This window comes from Odontesthes bonariensis, chromosome 23 (genome assembly GCF_027942865.1).
Source record: "Odontesthes bonariensis isolate fOdoBon6 chromosome 23, fOdoBon6.hap1, whole genome shotgun sequence".
In the NCBI taxonomy this organism is placed as follows: domain Eukaryota; kingdom Metazoa; phylum Chordata; class Actinopteri; order Atheriniformes; family Atherinopsidae; genus Odontesthes; species Odontesthes bonariensis.
In genome coordinates this window covers 11828908-11849102 of record NC_134528.1, presented here as the reverse complement: position 1 = coordinate 11849102, position 20195 = coordinate 11828908, and the positions used below count along the sequence as shown (strand labels likewise).

Sequence of the window (20195 nt, the reverse complement as noted above, 5' to 3'; positions counted from 1 at the left end):
AGACAAAAGACGTGTTGTCCCTCTCGATGTTTCTTGTTGTCGCACCTTCATCCCAACATTTGCCTCCTCGTTGCTCTTTTCTAGACTGTACATGAGAGATTTTTGGTTAGTGTTTCATTTTGCGTTAGCTTGCCTGTGCACTCTGCATTATTTGTATTGGCCGTCTGCATCTAGCCTGTGTGTATTCCCGTGTGATGTGTGTGTTTTCTGTTCATCCTGCTGTGTGGAGCTAAATCCCTGATGAAGTTTAATTCCATCACGTGGAGTTCCTCTCTGTCACGACCACAGAGAGCGCAGGAGAGCGAGATAGAGAGAGGCAAACACTCTGTGATGGCATAGAGGTGGTGAAATGGACGACTGCAGTTGCCATAGAAACCCTACTAGCCACACAGCGCTGCTGCTATTCCGCATGTCTGCTGGCCAATTTTAGACCGGTTGTCTCAATGAACATTTCAGTAGGCAGCCACTTTTCTGGCACACTGTGCATACAATAAATTATACATATCATATTCAAAATGGAAGAAAAAAATTATTTAACAGCAAGGCGGCACGGAAATAGTTTACTCAGCAGTCAAATAAAAACCTTGGCTTTGCAGAAATTTGAGGCTTATCCTTCAGAAAAGCTATTTGTTATTTGGAGCTAATGAAATATGAATCACTTTTAGTCATACTCTTAAAATCCTCAGTAGCTAATGTTACTTGATATGAAATGTATTTCCACTGCAGCAAACAGCCTCTCTTATCTTACTATTTGAGTTTCTGTCCTCTCTGCCATTTGGTTTAACCTGACAGAGTGCATACTGTCTAGTAGCTCACCATTAGCTTCAACTCACTGTGCTGGATGCTCTTTAAATGCTGACCCAAAATAGGTGCATGTTTGTCTGTGTTTGTGCCTCTCCCTGCTCCCAGGTTGAAGCAGATCACTGCCTCACTCTCACATCAGTCTGCTCATTCTTTGAGTATTCAGTTACATGTGCAACAACACACACACACATTGACAAACTCATGAACTCACACATGTATACACATATTCTCTCCCTTACTCAGTGCTAGGCAGTGATCCATGGTAACAGGATGAGATGCTCATGCCCAGAGCACAGCTGAGTCTCCTCAGGGGAACCCGTGTTCGCTCTTAATGCACTTTTAGCTTTGCAAATGCACACCCTTGCATTTCGCGCTGCCATATCCATTTTGATTGACCCCTCATATTTGTTTAATTAAGTTTGCCGACAGCATCTTTCTTTACTTTTGAACCTATGTGTTTGTGTGTCTGTGTGTGTCTGCCTGTGTGCCTCTATGACTGATGTAGACACGCTTGACATTTTCTGAGGCAGAATGTGCTTGGGTCAGTTTACTTCTCACCCCCGCCCACCACCACCACCACCATCATTACCACCTATAGGTCACTATGAGCAGACTCAGTCACACTCCTCAAGCCAAAAGCAGTTTGAAGAAAGAGAGTATGTGTACGTGTGTGTCGGTAGGTGGTGGGTGTTGTGTTCAAGGTTGGAGGGGTACTTGTAAAGAGTAAGAGCAAAGGGACACTGTCAGTCTGTCAAATGTGTGCAGCCAAGTATGTAAAGATATGAGGTGGTAGATGGGCAGAGAGAGAGACATCATGCGAGGACATCGCAGTCTCTTACATTCTGCTGCACATCAGCACCTTGGAGAGTACTCTGAGGCTCTTCTGTGTGTCTAGTGCCACCACGAGGCTCACTGCAGCATTGCGCTCTTGTGGACAAAGTAGAATCGAAACTCCACTATTGGAGCACACAAACTTGTACGTGTGTGGAGGTTGGAGGGTTTCAGGGCGGTCAAAAGGGTGGGAATGTGCAGTGTGTGCTTGTGTGGGTTGTAGGTGGTCATCATAGTCGTGTAATCTGTCCACAGATGGATCGTCTCAGCGTGGGCCTGTTGTGACTCACAGCTTCCATCTTAGAACCCATAGCATTCATTTGTATTTATCTTTCTTCCTGTTTGTGTCTCATAATCTGTCTCTCTGGTATATCTGCCAATAGACTTGTCTGTCTGAGTGTGACAAAGAGGTGTTTGTCTCCCAGGATATGTATGGTCCCTTTCCCTACCTACCGCTACTGGCTTCCATTCTCTCAGTTTCTGTCCTGAAATTTTTAATTCAACCTGCCTGGCTCTCTGCTTCTCTTTTTTCTTCTGGTTCTCCTTTCCTGTCTCTCTACAACTCTGTCTCTTTCTACCTCTCTGTGCATTGTGTTAATGGTGCTCTGGGCTATGTGTAGGTAAAGGCCCAGAGACCATCTTTGCTGGGTCAGGCCTCAATGATAATGAGTGGCACACGGTGAGGGTAGTCCGGCGTGGAAAAAGCCTCAAACTTACAGTGGACGACCTGCAGCCTGTTGAAGGTAACTGCAGCAGCCTAACTTGATATTTTTTTTCCCATGAACTTACATGTTCAAGTCTTGAATTTATGTGTTGTGTGTGTCGTATTCTTTGTGAAAATTATCTGTATGATTGACTGATTGTTTTTTTCTACATGAACAGATCTAAATCAAAGGTTTTATTTCTTTTTTAGAGAACTTCTGTAACTATGTGAGAATAATCATTCTGCTTAATGTTTTGTTTTACTTTACTCCCACTGCACAAGTACTAGTATAAGTGTCTCTCGTGTCAAAAAAAAATCCATTAGCATTAGTGTTAGTAATGGCATGGAACAGTTCCACAACCCATCTGTCCATCACCCTCACATCTGAAGTTTACCCCCACCACCAGGTCAGATGGCGGGCGACCACACCCAGCTGGAGTTCCACAATGTGGAGACGGGTATCGTGACGGAGAAGCGCTACATGCCTGCTGTGCCCTCCAATTTCATTGGTCATCTTCAGGGCTTGACGCTAAATGGCATGCCCTACATAGACCTGTGCAAGAATGGCGACATCGACTATTGTGAGCTCAACGCTGTTATTGGTTATAAGAGCATCGTGGCAGACCCCATCACCTTCCGCTCCCGCTCCAGTTTCATCACACTGCCCACGCTGCAGGCCTACTACTCCATGCATCTCTTCTTGCAGTTCAAGACGACATCCCCTGATGGTCTAATTCTCTTCAACAGGGGAGACGGCAATGACTTCATAGTCGTAGAACTGGTTAAAGGGTGAGCTGGACAAATAGGAGTTTGTGACTCATTCATGAGTCTGTGCAGTATCCTCAAATTAGATATAAGACTATGCATAGAAATGATTAATTACTGAAGGAATATGTTGATCTTTGTTCATGAGGAAAATGTCCTGCAGAAATTAATGTGCATTTTCAATTATCTACCTTTAGTGGGATTTACTCTGGGGAAAATGTACAAGCTGAGCTGCTCTTTTTGTAATCAAGCTTGTAAAAGACAGATAATAATGTCCTAAGGTGTTTGACCCTGTGCTCTTCATCACAAGTACAGATGATTTTCCTTCACCCTACCCACTTGTTTAACCCTCCTGTTCTTTTCTCTTATTCTTCCCGCAGCTATCTTCATTACATATCTGACCTGGGCAATGGAGCACACCTGATCAAGGGCAACTCAAACAGTCCTCTTAATGATAACCATTGGCATAACGTACACATTTCCCGGGATACCAACAATCTCCACACAGTCAAGATTGACACCAAAGTTACCACACAGACCACGATGGGTGCCAAAAACCTTGATTTAAAGGGTATGAAAAAGATACTAAGTGACAAGTATGATGTATTTGAATAAATATAATTATGTTTATGTACACAATATCTTCATTCTGCACTTTTGCTTCTTAGGAAGCTGATTTTGATGAGTGGACAAATACTCCTTAGTCCTGAAATGATTAGTAGGTTCAAGGAAAAATGTGGAAAAGACTAAATAAGAATACACCAGACCGTCTAAAACTCATGAATAAACACTTTATTTTTTTTAAATCACTACAAAAAGTCTCAAAACAAATGTTCTATTTCATGAGAGGGGTATGTGCCAGACTATTTGCTGAAGCTTGAAGGTGGTTTTTGCTGCCTCTTGATAAATTTACAAACTTACTGCGTCTCCCTGATTCCACTCTTTGTACTAAACTAAGTTAACTGTCCTCCGGCGGTAGCTGCGCATTACCATACAGACATGAGAATGGTATCTATTTTATAGAGTAGCTCTCATTAAAAAAGCAATTAAACATATTTCCCGTTGGAAAATTAATGGGTAACGGCATGCATAATCGATTAATTGTTTCTAATTTATCAAGTAAAACTGCCAGCAATTCACTGCCAAATAGTCATTGGTGCCATATCACTGCAAACAGAATGCATTTGGGTTTTGTGCTGCTATTGAGCTAAAGAATTTAAAGAAATAATAATACATGTTTTTCACAATTAGAGCAATCAATATAGCATCAATTGTTGGTTCATTAAGCTGTGTTTCCTTGTGTTGCTACTCACCAGGTGATCTGTACATCGGGGGTGTTTCCAAAGAGATGTACCGAGAACTGCCTAAGCTGGTCCACTCCCGTGAGGGATTTCAGGGTTGCTTAGCAACAGTTGATTTAAATGGTCGGCTCCCGGACCTTTCGGCTGATACCGTGACAACCATGGGACAAGTTGAGAGAGGTTGCGAAGGTGAGGTTGCAGACACACCAGTCGATCTGTTTCGGCCCCCATGTCCCAACTGCTTTTTCTTTCAGTTTTCATTTTACTCATGCTCTCCGTTGTTAGCATAACTCACTAACCCAGCTCTTAGTCTGTCAGATGTAATTTCTTACTCTGTCTTTTCATCTTGTCCTCAGTCTTTCTGCACATTGTGTTTTCTTTCTACCTTCCACTCGTTCAACAGTTCACAGACATCTGTGTGCATTAACTAACCATCTAACTTAATTTGCTTGTTTGCTTTTTTGTTTGGCTGACAAAAGTTACATTGATGAAAGCTGACTTGCAAGGTATATCAATTTGTGTGAGCATGTGAGACACGTGTGTGTAAGGGTGCAGAAATGTGTGTGAGTGTGTTGAAACTACCCAGTGGTGTCCAGTGTTGTGTGGATCCCAGTGATCCAGAGTCAAAGGTCAGAGTTGATTTATCCTCTCCCAGCCACCATAGGGATTCCATCACATTAGACACATTACTGCTGCTTGACTTCAGTTGACTACCACTCTACCACCCAGGTTGCTTAGCTGCATGCTCTCTAAACCCTCCTACTGACTCTAAACCTAAACTTCAATACTCAACTGGTGAATCATTTCACACCCTTTCCTCCATGCCTCATGTTAGAAGTGCAACGCAGGAGAACTAAGTTTAGCGCTTTAACATCCTCCTGTGTGGTTTTAGCACGAGGCTGAGAGAGAAAGGTGGCAGACTGCTGAAGACAGAGTATTGAGAAGAAGACCTTTAAACATAACTCTTTCTCTTATGTTTAGTCCCCTCTCTTGTCCTTGCCCCACTCATCTAGCCTCACCACCTGCATGTTTTCCACATTTGACTTTTTTCCACAAGTAATACGTAATCTAGTTTAGGTTCAGTTCCATTTCTATGAATGATAAAGTATCTTTTGTTGGTGTAAAGCTTAAGAATGGAGTCCTGTCTACATAATCCTTATCTCACTAATAGTACTAATCATAGCACCAAAGCTTCCTACGTTCAATCTGCAACATTTTTCAAGGAAATGTGATCTAAAAATAACCACACTTTCCTGCCAGAATATTGTGAACACACTGGACTGCAGACAAACCCAAAAAAAAGTGTATTCTTACTCTGTTCTAATTTCTGAAATCTTCCACCCCACTTTGTCTGTCACTGCAGGTCCCAGCACTACGTGTCAAGAAGACTCCTGCTCAAATCAGGGAGTTTGTCTGCAGCAGTGGGAGGGCTTCACCTGTGACTGTAGCATGACTTCATATGCTGGGCCCCTGTGCAATGATGGTGCGTCTTCTTCTTTTGCTTTCTCAGACACAGTTGAATTCAGATGATTTCTTTTCTGAAGCTGCTTGCTAAGGTTATAGGACATGCCCCCCCCCCCCATTGCATATGGTTAAAATTTGTATTTTTGATGCAATGCATATAAAGTATGCTGATACTCTTTTTTATTTGATTTAACCTATTAAGATCTGATCCAACATTAAAGTGTATTTAAGAGGATGCCTCAGGTCTTAATGGGTTAATAAAGGTTGGAAATTTTTGTAAGAAATTGATGTAAAAGTGCAGATATAAAACAACTGCACTTGGATGATCAGATTTCAAAACCAAAATCAAAGCATTTTTACATGTGTTTGTCAGAGTCACCACAGGAGGGCACTAAAATGTCACAAAATACTACCTCTTCAATTTACTACTTTAGTCTGCTCACTCTGCTGTATTTCAAGCATCAGATTAAATTATCTCTAGATTCTCTTCTTTAAAAACAAATTATCCGCTGCAGTCTTGGAGAGAAGTGAGATGCATAATGATTTTGTTGCCACTCTATGAGTCAAACAATTGGATGAGTTGTTATATTTGTATGAGTCACTTCAGCCTCCTACAGTAGTGTTAACTAATTTGGGAAAACGATTTTTTTCAAGACTGTAGGAGGAACAGTTAGAACATGGAAGGCCATTCAGCTGCGACATTTTCAAGTTTTTAATCATAGTTTAATTTTGCCATATGGTTGCTGTGAATGAAACATTTACCAAAAATAGACAGAGGTACAGCTTCTATGACACTTCTATGATATTTTTGCAAATACAATTTTTATCTGTGTGGCCCAGCTGGGACCACTTATATCTTTGGTCGTGATGGAGGCTTGGTGGTTTATACGTGGCCCCCTAATGAACGCCCCAGCACCAGGGCAGACCGACTTGCCCTCGGCTTCAGCACCCAACAGAAACATGCAGTCCTGCTCCGAGTGGACAGTGCGTCTGGCCTGGGAGACTACCTTCAGCTGCAGATAGTAAGTCAACACAATCCCTTCAAAGCAGTAAGCCAAAAACTACACCTGTGTTTCATTAATATTCAGGTTTTTTTGTACGTGTTGCTTCCCCTTGAGTAAACTCACATCATTGTGCAAAACAAGTCTGCACACTTGTCCCAATACTGTTCCACAGTGAGCAATATCTCATTATTCTCCGCAGTCAGTCGGTTCAGATGCTGAATTCATGATGAGCGTTGCTGTAATTATTCACATTGAACAGCTTCCAATTATAGCAAAACCTGCACGGATGGTTATTACTCAATCATTTCCTATTTTCACATGAGACTTAAAACAATGTTGCATTATTTGTATTGAAAATGAATGTTTAATATGTAATTTAACCAAAGCATCACGAAGATATATTTTTTTTTTCTAAAAAAAAAAAGAAAAAGAAAAAGCTGAAACATTCAAAATAATCTTGTTATCTCTTATTTGTGTACAGTTGCCCTACATACTTACATTACTTGATTTAAATGGTTCATTAATTGCATTACTCCCCTCAGCTCCTGACTGTAACTGTAATGGTTTATCCTACTTATTTGCTCATTATGTGGAAACAGGAACAAACAAAGCAACTGAGCTCCATTCAGTCATGTATTTGTAATTTGTCTGAGTAATTTGATGGCCTCAATAATCAACTATGTGCAGAGTGCTCTCATAAACCCTCACGTGTTTGCAGTCATAACAGGCACATGAGTGTTACTGGAAGTTATTAAAAGTGTTTCACAATTAGGCACTGGATGAGGGTGACTTATTGTCACGTTTACATAAGTAATAATTGATGATGTTTTTCCAACTTTTAGCTATAATCACAGAATAAATGCACAAATATTGGCCATGGTGATTTACAAAACTTAATTAAATGTTTTTTCCTTTGGGATTTTAGGCAGTTAACCTTCCTCATATTTTATTAAAACTGATGCAACTGTTAAGTATCATAAATAGATCTGAATTACACTACTATGGCATCTGCTATTTCATCCCACTTGTAACTTGCCTTGGAGTATGGAGTGATGTTATTTCAACAAAATGATTGCCTTATGTATTGCTGCATCTGGCTTCATCTCTCGAATGGGGCTGGGAAGCTCCACGGTGTTTTGAAGTAGCAGAGGTTGTAGTTAGTTGTACGTGTGGTCTCTCAGATCTTAACCAGAACTGTGGCAGGATCATCCAACTTTGCCCACATCCAGCTCCATCCACATCCTGTTAAACTGGTTAGGGGTTAGTGGGCAATGCTTCTGAAGTAACATTATAAATGACTTGCATGCGTGTGGAGTTTGATGGTCCAACTTCACATCCTCTCCGGGTGAAGCAAGAGGTTACTTAATTGACAAGTTAACACAAAATCATGTTTATCGAAAAGAAACCTGCAAAAAAACAAGAAAGAAATCACATCTTTGCCTTTTTAAAACTAGCCTATATCTGATGAAGATTGTCATATTTCTCCTCCTCAGGACAATGGCAACATTAGGGTGGTGTTTAATGTTGGCACTGATGATATCAACATTGAGGAGAGCTCCAAGTTTGTCAACGATGGGAAGTACCACATAATTCGGTTCACCCGCAGTGGTGGCAATGCAACCCTCCAGCTGGACGATCTGCCGGTCATAGAGCGTTACCCCTCAGGTAGGCCCTGCCCCGCCCACATAAGTCCAGTTTACTGACTCATCGCAGCGCTGCTGGTCCTGAGGCAGAGCTCATTACGCCTTAGTCCAAATCAACCCACCTCCTTCTGATTGATGAACCACATCAGTGTTTCTTTCAATGTTTATTTTCAAACACAGAAGTTTAGAAATTTAACTGCAGCTTTGTTTTATGTTACTGTGTTTGAAATGAAATATGTGTGATCTGACATGAAACATGGCTTTTTAAACCATAAAATGAGATAGGTATTACAATAGCATGTATACTAGCCAGCCATGTTATGTTAGGCCTGTTAAATAGTGTTAAAGGTAATTTATGAAAATAGTCAATTCAGGTGTCAGTGGTTTTTCTCACCATAAAAGAAAATAATAACAGTTGGTGCATTTTTTGGACAAATAATAATTTAAAAACATGTCATATTTTGAGATAAATGTTTAACTAGAAAGAAAAAATAAGAAAAAGAAAAAAGTGTATTTTGTTGAATGTAGACTTTGTTTTTATATTTGTTTGTTTTTATATTTAAAGTGGTAATCTTAGGTAGCAGTCTTTAACACAATGAAGTAGCTAAAATGCTAAATGCTAGTTGTTGTGAGGTGTGTGTAAGGGTTCTTCCTGTATGTAACTCTAAACTCAGAGGGTCATCTAGACAGTATGTGGCAGCTGTAACATTATTTCCCTGTGCTCTTGCAGATGTTAACCCCTGAAATGTTTCTTTAAATTAAACCCAATGAACAGAGAGTAAGAGTCCGCTCACTGGAAACGTAGTGAATGCAGCTCCTCTTCTCTTATAACACCAAGCTTACCTTAACACAGTAACATGCTAACTATGAGCAGACCATTACTTTCTTTTCATTGCTGTTCTTTTTGTATCCAGCTCCTGTACCACGTATGGATGTGCGTAATTACTACTGTGTTTTCATCTCTAAATTAAAGGCAACATTGATAACGAACGCCTGGCCATCGCCAGACAGCGAATCCCCTATCGGCTCGGTCGAGTAGTTGACGATTGGCTACTCGACAAAGGTAAAAACCCTGATTAAAATTCCTTAAAACTTTGAGCTTAAAAATAGAATTTGAAGACAGTTGATTATACTTTATTGTGCACCATCAACTAACATCTAAAAATCTAAATCCATAACTAAGTATTTAAAAGTTGGGCAGCCGTAGTGTGTAATACTGTGTAAACTGTAGTGCCTGTGAACGTATCTTGTTAGTGTGTATCTGATAATATCAGGTTAAAGGGACGATGGAGAGATTTAAATGTGAATAAATCAGAAAATAGAAAAGAAGTACTGATAAAAGATGCTTTATTAAGACTGGTAAATAATTCTTTACTATCATATTGTAAACAATAAAGCATTTACTAAAGAGTATATGTTGAAAACATTTTGTAATCAAATTAAAGTATCTGCAAAGTATTGTGACTTGTAAGAATTATGTAAATTTGAAATGACTAATAGAGCAATGCTTTTTGAAAAAATGTAAAAGTTTTCCTCCTAAACTGCAGCAGAGCTACTTAAATTAGCCTCTAGTCCCTTTAACAGTGAGCAGTGCTAGCGCTTATAACCTGTGCATGCTTTATAGGGATGTGACAGCAGCTCTCTAGATCTCTGTCTCTCTGTCTGCCTGTCTGTTGCTCCTTCAAATACAATGTTGTGCTGCACAGCCATCACCATAGCAACCATCTGTCAGCCCTGTCTTTTCAGGGCCCTCTGACTTCTCTTATCCACTGCCTTTTTCTTCTCCTTCTATTCTTTACCTCTTCATCCTCCTCCTCGACTTCTCAGTCTCTTCACCCCCTCTTTTCTGTTTTCTGTCCTCACTCTTATCTCCCTCAGTCTGCTCCACAGTTCTCCACGGCTTCGATTTTGCTCTGCCATGCTTAATCTATACCATCCTCTCACCATGCCTTGGGGGTGGTGGATTGTGTAACACTCAAACACTCTTGTGTGTGTATGTATGCACGTATGTGACCACTGGTATGCGTGTGTGTGTGCGTGTGTGTGATTGTGTTTGTGTGTGCTTGTCCACTTTTCCTCTTTGTGCACCTTGGTGTGCTTGGTGCGCATGTGCTTGTGTAGGTCGCCAGCTGACCATCTTCAACAGCCAGACGACAGTGCGTGTTGGTGGAGGCGAGCGAGGCGCAGCCATGTTCCAGGGACAGCTCTCTGGCCTTTATTACAATGGCCTCCGCATCCTCAACATGGCCGCAGAGGGACACCCGCACATCAAAGTGGACGGGAGCGCTCGGCTGGTCGGTGACATGCCATCCTCCTCCATTACCCCGCAGTCCAGCGCAGCAGCTGGAAGCAACCGCTCTGACTCCGCCCCCTCCATTAGTGACATCACAACCACCACAGCCACAAACAGGAAGCAGGGTGCAACACCGCAGGTCTGAAAACAGTCACGTTTTTAAGATTGTCTTTGTCAGCTTCTGTATGAAAAACCCATTAAATCCATGTCATGTGTGGTCATATCTGCTGTTCAGATGTAATTCTTCAGTCTTATCACCACACTGCAATCATCCTTTGGTGTGAAAATAGGTAATTAAAACATGGTAATTTGCTCTGATAATTTTCTTTTTTAACTCAGTAAGAGGATTAGCATCCACACAGCACACTAATCAAGGCCTACAGAATAGCAAAATGTGTCAGGAGGAATGGGATTGTTTTATACTCATGGCAAGGCGAGTTGATTCATGTGTCACACATTTCACATGCGAAGGCAAATTAAAATACATTACTCACATTAAGTGAGAACGCTGAAGACATAACACATTATGGATGAAAAATAACAATAAATTAAAAGTAGAAAACGGATGATGATGAAAGTTTCTGTAAAAGGCAAAGGAAAACTGAAACGTTTTTCATGTTTTTCCATCATTTTAGTCCAGAGTCTGTCAAATGTAGATGCTACATTTCATCTGCAGCCTCTTAGACTCTTAGGTCTACATTCCAACCACAACATTTTTTACCTCGATTTAAAAGTAGTCTGGGTAGGGTCAATTAGTTTAAAAAAAGATGTCCTATTCCTCAACCCTTTTTCTTGACCTAGATGGAAAATATCATTACGTCAGGGGAAAATATGATTGAATTTGTAAGAATTTAAGACAGCTGTGGTGTGAAGTGAATCTGACTGCACTCACAGTAAGCTGCAACCTGGTCCTGTCCATGTGAAACTACAGTGTTATAGAAATAAATAGGAAAATAAAACATTTTAATTGGTGAAAATAGTGACAGTTAGATCAGCTAGATTCAGTTAAAAAAAAATTGGTTGTCACAATGAGAATGATCGCTTACACTCATTCTCATGGTTTTGCACATGTATTCCATGTGGTATGATTGCATTTTAAATAATTGAATTCTAATGGATTATCCAGTCTAGTGTATCTTAAGTTGAACGAGATAAGAAAGGTGGCTGCCACATGTGGCACTATATTTTTTACTCTGAATTTATTAGTGCTATGAACCCCTTATTTAAGCCGTATATCACTACTACACATAAATATACGGATAATGTATCATCTGACACATGGCTGTAAATTAAGCTTAATCATTTTGTGATTTCAGTGGTTGTACTTTTACTCTCAGGAGGGGATTCTTTTTATTTTCTTTATACTGTAACGTCTGTTTGGACTTAGATGTTTGTAAAAGAAAAACACAGACAGTGTTAAACACATTATATTTTACACAGACAGTAAAATATATAATGGATAGGAAGATTTTTCTGTTACAGCAAGTTCACTTAAATGGATGGTAAATTCCCAACTAAGTGGTCCCTCCCTACTAGATTACAGGAGCAGAAATGTTTGTGCTAATGGACAAAGTATTAGTATTTGTAAACTAATGCAAATGGACAAAAGAGATACATAATTGTTATTGAAACATATTCATTGGAGTCACAGCTGCAGAGCGAATGTATCAGAGGATACATTCTCAGCAGGGACACAGATTTTTTTGCTCTAATGTTCGGATCACTACAGAGATGTTATCAAGCTCTTTGTGGACATCTGTGTGTGCTGCAGTTATTCTTCTGTGTTATAACACTGAGAGCCTGCTGCACTGAAACATTTTTTTTTTCTCCATGATACAAGTTGCCATGGAAATAGTGAGCCCCACTACCCGCAGCTTACTTTCTCTCTCGCATCCAGACTCCCACAGAGACTTGTTCCTCTGTGTATAAACCACCAGCTGCTTCAGACATAAATAATAGAACACTGATAGCTGTGAACTAAGCCTCAGGCATCAATAATGGATATGGGAGCTGGATGGATAGCGCTGCAGACTGACACTGATGTCACATGGGCTTTTTCACACATTTCACCTCTCTGTCTCTCCCTGTTAATGTGTATGTGAGTTAACTGATTTGTCCGTGCTCTGGTGATATACTGATGCCGGTGCTAAATCTGGCATGCAGAGGTGTGCAGTGCAGTCCGTATCAGTGTATGAGAACTAGGTCAGACCCACTATATGCTCAATATACTGCAGAGTGGCTTTGCCTCTATGTCAAGTCACTGCTAACGACGCCCAAACTATTTCAGTATGAGTCTGTTGGTCGTGTTTGAAAAGAATCTTCATCTTCTCTATTGAGGCTGCCTTGTGTTGCCTGGCAACTAACCTGGCCTTAACCAACACACACAAAGTGTAGAGAGACACGCAGATTGTGCACACACAAACACTCAGGTGGGCTGAGAACAATAGGCTTGGATTGCAGCACATTGCATCAGAGGAGGGGCAGTGAGTGATGTCTTACTGGGATGTTACGGATCCTAATAATCAATCAGTTTAATACACACGCCTCAAGTTTGGGTGTGTGTGTGTGTGGAAGTGGATCAGTCGCCCCATAGGTTTACTCCTACCATGAGTGCTTTGTGCAGAAAGACTAGTTTCAGTGGCATCTCCTGAAGTCCACAGTGAGTTGATTTTTTTTATGTGTCTGTGTTGAAAAGTGGAAGGGATTAATAATGCATGACAGCTGAGCACCAGCGAGGAGAAGAGAGGCAGAGACTGTGTGAGTGTTTATGCTAGAGGCGCGCTCTGAGTCGCAGGGCTTAAGTTTAGGTTTGATGTTTGGCGTGTGTGGATGTGTGTTTGCGTGCGCTTTAGTTCATGTGGGTGCTTGTACTTGTGTTTGATGAAAAGTCTGACAGAAGAAACCTGAGGCTCAGAGGGGTGTGCGATTGGCTATCAGAAATCAGCTGACCCATACACTTCCACAAGCCCTCTGAATGTATTTCCCTCCCTATTGCTCCCGTCCTCTCTTGATTTTTTTCCCCTGTTACCTGCTTCCCATCTTTGTCTCCATCTTGCATTTTTTATTTCCACTCACTTCCCCTCTTCTAGAGATACGCTCCCAACCTTCTTCCCTGCTCACTTTCTTTTTCCCTTTCTTCTCACTTTCCCTTTTTCTCTCTGCCTCCATATTTGCTCATTGCCCCCCCCCCCCCCCCCCCCTTCTACTCCTCCTCTGCTGTCCTCCCTCCCCTCTCTGTCTGTGGTTGAGCTCCAGTGATAGGCTGTTAATGCAGGCGTTGTATGAGTCTATCTCACCATCTGCAGTAGTGGAGCTAGCTCCTCTCCTCTCTCGTCAGGATCTCTTCATCAGCCTTCCAACTTCAACTAGATTTGGTGTATGCTTGTGTGTTTGTGTAATGTGTTTGAATAGAAATAGACCAATGGAGCATGTTTGGTTTCTATAGAGTTTGTATGTGAATGTGTGTGTGATTTCCAGTTGTGAAAGTATTGGGCAAGCTGTTGAATCTTGTGCGGGAGTGTGTGAGGAGAAAGAGCAGCTACTATGTGTGAACTGGGCAGTCAGGGAGGCATGGACGGTCGTTGGCACTGTTCGGCTGCTCAGGTAGAGATTAATCTCTTTCAGCATGCAGATATTGTTGTCTTGACTTCCTGTCTGCTTCATTCTGTATCATTTCTTCCCTCCCTCATTGTTGTCCTTATGCGTCCATCATTATGTTGGCATGTTCTGTTCGTTAGACAGAAGGGTGGAACTACCTTGGTTTTACTTTTCTCTGGCACATCTGTGTGTTATTTATGTGGTTTCAATTGATTTCAGTATGTCCCTAGTTTTCTTCCTGTTCATTGTGTCTCATATGATAGCTGGATCAATACTCCAATTTACACCTTCCTTTTTGAATGGGTCAGTCAGCTGATGAAGTGATGTCACAAACAGAGGAGGGACCTTGTAAAATTTACTCATCTGCTTTTGTTTAAGTCAAAATCTGGATTTAAAACCGGCGCTTTGGGAGGTTCACGTAGGTATTGTTAGATCATTAATCAAGCATTGTGGCTTGACTTCGATCGATGACAGATGTCCCAGTTGATATGTTTCCCAGTGGCTGATTGGCTCATGTGTTATTTGGATGCTGGCAGAGGCACAAAGGTTTATTGACTGGCTAGATTCCAGAAGCTAAGCTCACCCTAGCAGCATTTGACAGCTCAGTGGGCAGAGCTGATTGGAAAGGCAGTGTAGGAAAGGGACAGAGTCAAGCATCAATGACCTAATGTATGTTTCAGGCCAACCTAAACCACTCTAGACTTCTCAGGACCAGCGCCACACCTTACAAGGCCAGTGCAGGCTTTTTCAGATGAATAAACTAATTGGCTGCCTCTCCACTACTAATGCAATCTATGTTGAGATAGCACGAAAAGCTATGTTTAAAGGATTTCTATTTCTTTACAATTCAGCTAAAGTACTTAGTACTGTGATTGGGCTCCAATTACTCTTCAGTTTGGTGGTAATCTGCCTCTCAAGCTCTTCTCTTTTGCCGTTTTTTCCCCCTCTCCTTTATTCTGTGGGTTACTAAGATCTACTGCAATGCATCACAATCCAATTTTAATTTAGTGCTGGCACTGAGCGCCCAGTGTAGTTAAAAAACACACACACGCACACACACACACGTGCACACATAAAAATCTCCCATGCCAAAGCGTCAAGGCGACGATGTTTAACAGTAGTTCATGAATATGCGGAGCATATTAGCACAGTGTTAAGTAAAGATCGCGGTGCTTTGAAGTCCTCCTCCTGTCTTGTCTTCTTTTCTCTCTCTTTCTCCCAAACCACCTCCTGTTAAAATTCCTTTTATCCATCTATCTATCTTTCACCAGCTCCCTCTTTCCTATCCTATCCGCACAATCTGGCTGGAATGGCAAATCAATGCAGTAGTATCCACTGAGGGTGCACACTCCCTGTTTTTTATTCCCCATCATTTTTAACAGCCTGAACTTAGAGTTGCCATGGCAACAGAAGGAGCAGGGATGGAGAAAAATGGCGACCTTCTCCAAAGAGAGGGAGTGTTGCACAGAGAAGGAGCTGCTGTTAAGATATTAGTTGGTTCTTGTAGGTTAGATGGTGAATATTAGTAGGATATGAATATGGTGCTTGTCAGGAGATTTTCACTGAAGACGATTTGATTTAAACCCTGCTTAAGTGCTTAAATGGACTAAATGAAAACTGGTTTTATTCTTGTCTGTAGCTTCATGATGTTTGAACACCTCCCAATATCATATGCAGAAGGCTAAACACGGGGAAGCAGGGAGATAGGGACAGCTCAGAGAATAGTAGATGACAACTTGTAACTTATTGTCCCCTTGTGGATTCAAACAGGGTTCATTGTTTCTCCCCTCCCCGCTCCTTTCTTTTTCTCTACTTAGTTTATCTACTTAGTTTTGGCCGCTAGCCATTGCTGGAGGCAGGAGCAGGTAAAAGTGTTTGTGGCAAACTAGATAACAAGTGGGCGATGGAATGATGTTATGTGCTCACACATGTTGAAAATAAATAAAACCTGCATAGAGCACAAAACTCCCTACTTCTGCTTATGTACATTTATGCTATATGAAACATCTCAATCCTCTCTCTATACAGTCAGCAGACGACTTGCTGGTGGCGTCGGCTGAGTGTCCAAGCGATGATGAAGACATTGACCCCTGTGACTCCAGTTCAGGTAAGAACCATCCACAAGTACATGTGTCAAGCTGCCTTTTTGAGATGATTTTTCATGTTTTCTTCACACTCACTGTCACACAGTCACTTGCCAGTATGAATTTTTCATATCCATCATGGTTTCTTCCTCAAGACACCACCTTCCATCTTCAACTCAAGTCAAGTCAGCTTTTATAATCAATAGCAATTATTATCTCCATCCTTTTCTTTGCTTTGGCCCCCTCCTCTTGCCTTCTCTTCATTCTTTCTTCTGTCAGTTTTTTATCTGTTCTTTCCTTTTGAAACCTTTCATTTCATTCATTGCCTCCTTTTTTCTTTATCTGATCTCAAACATATCCAAAGAATCCATTTGCAAATTATGGTCCCAACAATCTTTTTATTTAATGTTAAATACTACAATCCTCACTGCCTGTTTATATCATAAAAGTGTCAGAAATATGATTTAATGACTACCTGTGCCCTGGACCTTCTTACAGCACCGTGCCATGATATATGTTTGCATATTATGATCTGATAGGTAGTCGGCTTTGGCTCTAAGTAGCAGCTTTCTCTTGCCAGCATGTGCTGTTATGCAAAATGCAAGTCAAATAATTCATCGTGATGATGCATTTTGTCTTCTTGCTGTTCCACCTGCCACTTTTACATGTAATCCAAATTAACAATGTATAAAGTAATCAATATCACATCATCTTCCTCTCCTCTCCCCCTCTCACAGCCCAACCTCCCCTGCCAGGGGTTAAGGTGTTTCCGGGTACGTCTGAGGTGGTGCGAGAAAGCAGCAGCACCACGGGCATGGTGGTGGGCATCGTGGCAGCCGCCGCCCTCTGCATCCTCATCCTCCTCTACGCCATGTACAAGTATCGCAACCGTGATGAAGGCTCTTACCACGTTGACGAGAGACACAACTACATCAGCAACACAGCCACACAGCCCAATGGTAGCACCAAGGACAAGCCAATGGGCATCCCCAAGATCTCCAAGAACAAGAAGAACAAAGACAAGGAGTACTACGTCTGAGGCGGAAGACTTCCGAGACACAGACATATACGCATACACCTTTATATATAACGGTATATGTACATAAATAGATATATTCTCCAAAAAAAAAAAAAAATAGACCCATACACATGGACAAAGACATACTGATGTTAATGTTTACTCTCAAATAGTCACATCTGCACACATGCTGGCAAGCACAAACATACACGCACAAGCCCACACAAATATACATTTGAGCACAAACATACACACACAGACTGACCTGAGGGCATAGGCCTTCGCTGTACAGTATTTACCAATGAACAGAGCCTCTGAGAGAGGCTTGTTTTATGAGCATTAACACCATTCCAAATGATTTAGAAAGCACCAGTTCAGCTCCCAGGTATGAACCATTTTGGGGCCAGCCAAATCAAAAGACTAGAGACTCCTCTGCCACAGCAGGACCTCTCTGCTTGGACTGAGAGAAGTCGAGAAAGACTTTAAGTGAAGCACATGACAGACTCAGTGTGTTGAGTGAGAAGCAGCGCACCAGAACAAAGATGATGTAAAAGCACTAAGACAAGCACTAAGTGTCTCTTCCAAGCTTCTTGGCCTTCCTCCCTGTCAGCAGACGTGACTCGATGAAGCACAGTGGATGCTGAGGAAACAAGCACACCGATGGTTCAAGTCTATCCCCAAGCAACAGGCCAGGAATTCATTGTGTAGCCATAGAGACAGTGAGTTACGAGTAAACAGGCAGAGGCGGGGCTGGTGCACATTAATATAATGGATTGGCTGTGGTTGTTATGCTGCAGAGCTCATGTTTTTTACTGTGCCCTGTAAATCATAAAGGTGGAATCAGTGGAAACGGAGAGATATTTTCCTGGACAGGATACTTGAGACTTCAGATGCTACCTACAGACACCAGTCATGCATGACTGCAGTGTCACATACAGACACACAGTACACATGCACACAAAAATAAAACAGTCTACATGTGCAGACAAACATTTACCTGCAATGCTAAAGACATACAATATCTTCATCACTGACTCTGAAGACTATGAGAAGACAGAGGTGAAAATGATCATTATGATAATTGTTATGGCAATGATAATGATGAATATGAAGAACTTTTGGGCAGTACAGACTCTGGGGAAGGGGAGGGGAGGGAGGGGGGGGGTCTTATTGCACGTGAATTATCTTACTCCGTGTGATTTATACCGCGTTGAAACTCCAGAGGTTACACCAATGATACAACACCATTATAAAATGACCACCTTGGCTTGAAGTATTCCTAAATACGCTCTTCAAATGGTTTCCAATGATGGTTTTCAACAATGATTTAAGTCTCTGAATCACCTCTCAGTTCAAATCTTTATTGACAAAGTGTAACCATCTTGAGTGTGCTGCATGCCTGAGTCTCTGAGCTGTGCTGTGGAGTGGTGGTGGTTTTTCTTTGGGGGAATGAGGAGGGTGCTGCAGGTTGCAATGTAACATCTGGATGTGTGTGCCTAACCACAGGCCATGTCTTGTTTTCTTGCCTGGTCTTTTAGGCCATGCCCACTACACCTGCTCTAACCAACCACCTTTTTTGTTTTTTTGCGAAAACCAGCCGAGAAACAAAATCTAAAACAGAACAAAAGTAAATGTTACCATGTGTTGCTCATAGATAGAAAACTCCACTCCACCATTGGCTATATGACAACTTAAGTTGTTTTAATTTCATTGGCTTTCCTCTTTTTTTATTCTCTGTTTGAATCTATAAAATAACATTACAAATAGTGCCATGACATGAGCAAGTCCCTCCGGTTCTTCCAACAATGTAACTAGCCAGGTGGATGCATGCAACATGGACCAGGGTGAGGAGCAACGTGACAAAGACCGTGAGATGTGTGAGAATTCAGTATATTGTCGAAATTAACATTTTCCCTTATTCTGTCCATTGGTGACTGGCCTTTTGGACCTCCTATCCCTCCCTTTTCTCTTTTTCAATATGTTCCCCTGTCTCCTGCTTCTGTTCCTCCATGTATATCGCTTTCTTTTCCCTCTGTGTCTGTTGTGTTGCCATCTGAAACAAAGGAGGTGTCTCAACCAATGGGATTCTACATCTTGGTGTTCATTAACCATGTTTATTTTCTATATGTACAATTTTTCTACAGTATTTACTTTTATTTTTATTGTTACGGTTCTTTGATGAACATAAAGTGGAAATTTATTATGAAAAATAGTTTTGAAGATTAATGAGTAAATAAAATATTACCCAAGTGAGCCTGGAGTGTGTTTATGTGGTGGCTTGTGCTTTTATTACTATTATGGTTGCTGAAATTGATGATCTGTTAAACATTTCTTTTTATAAAATATTTTGGTTTCAGCTTGGTTTTCTGTTATGGCAAACTGAATATGTTTAGATTAGCTCATCAGACGAAACAAGACATTTGAGGATATTAAGATTTTAGGAATTTGAGATTTAGAAGATTGTAAAGAAAATAATTACTGTTAGTAGCAGGTCATAAGAGCAAAGCAAACTGTTTTCCTGTTCACAATTTTTTCATAAACTCTTCTAGAAAATATATATATATTTTAAGTAACAACTTAAAATATCTACACTTACAAGAAGCAGAAGTCCCTTACATTCCATCTTTCTCTTTTCACCTTTTGTCTCAACAAAATATGAAAGGGAAAACTTTTTCTGCAACTTGTGCA

The 20195-nt window shown here is 41.1% G+C and overlaps 1 protein-coding gene across 16 annotated transcripts in view; it reads left to right on the top strand.

Annotated features, from left to right (window-relative positions):
- Nucleotides 1-19852, top strand: part of nrxn1a (neurexin 1a) — a 57725-nt gene extending 37873 nt beyond the window's left edge. For 8 of the 16 annotated variants that reach the window (XM_075457235.1, XM_075457233.1, XM_075457234.1 and 5 more), the window contains 10 exons: nt 2256-2378; nt 2746-3127; nt 3484-3674; nt 4420-4593; nt 5768-5887; nt 6709-6890; nt 8366-8537; nt 10637-10947; nt 16434-16512; nt 17227-19852. In XM_075457235.1, coding sequence (XP_075313350.1) covers nt 2256-2378; nt 2746-3127; nt 3484-3674; nt 4420-4593; nt 5768-5887; nt 6709-6890; nt 8366-8537; nt 10637-10947; nt 16434-16512; nt 17227-17528 — 2036 coding nt within the window. In that variant the 3' untranslated portion in view covers nt 17529-19852. Of the gene's footprint in view, nt 1-2255; nt 2379-2745; nt 3128-3483; nt 3675-4419; nt 4594-5767; nt 5888-6708; nt 6891-8365; nt 8538-9488; nt 9579-10636; nt 10948-16433; nt 16513-17226 lie in introns of all 16 variants that reach the window. The other 8 variants (XM_075457227.1, XM_075457226.1, XM_075457223.1 and 5 more) reach the window with 3 other exon arrangements.
- The last annotated feature ends 343 nt before the right edge of the window (nt 19853-20195 follow it).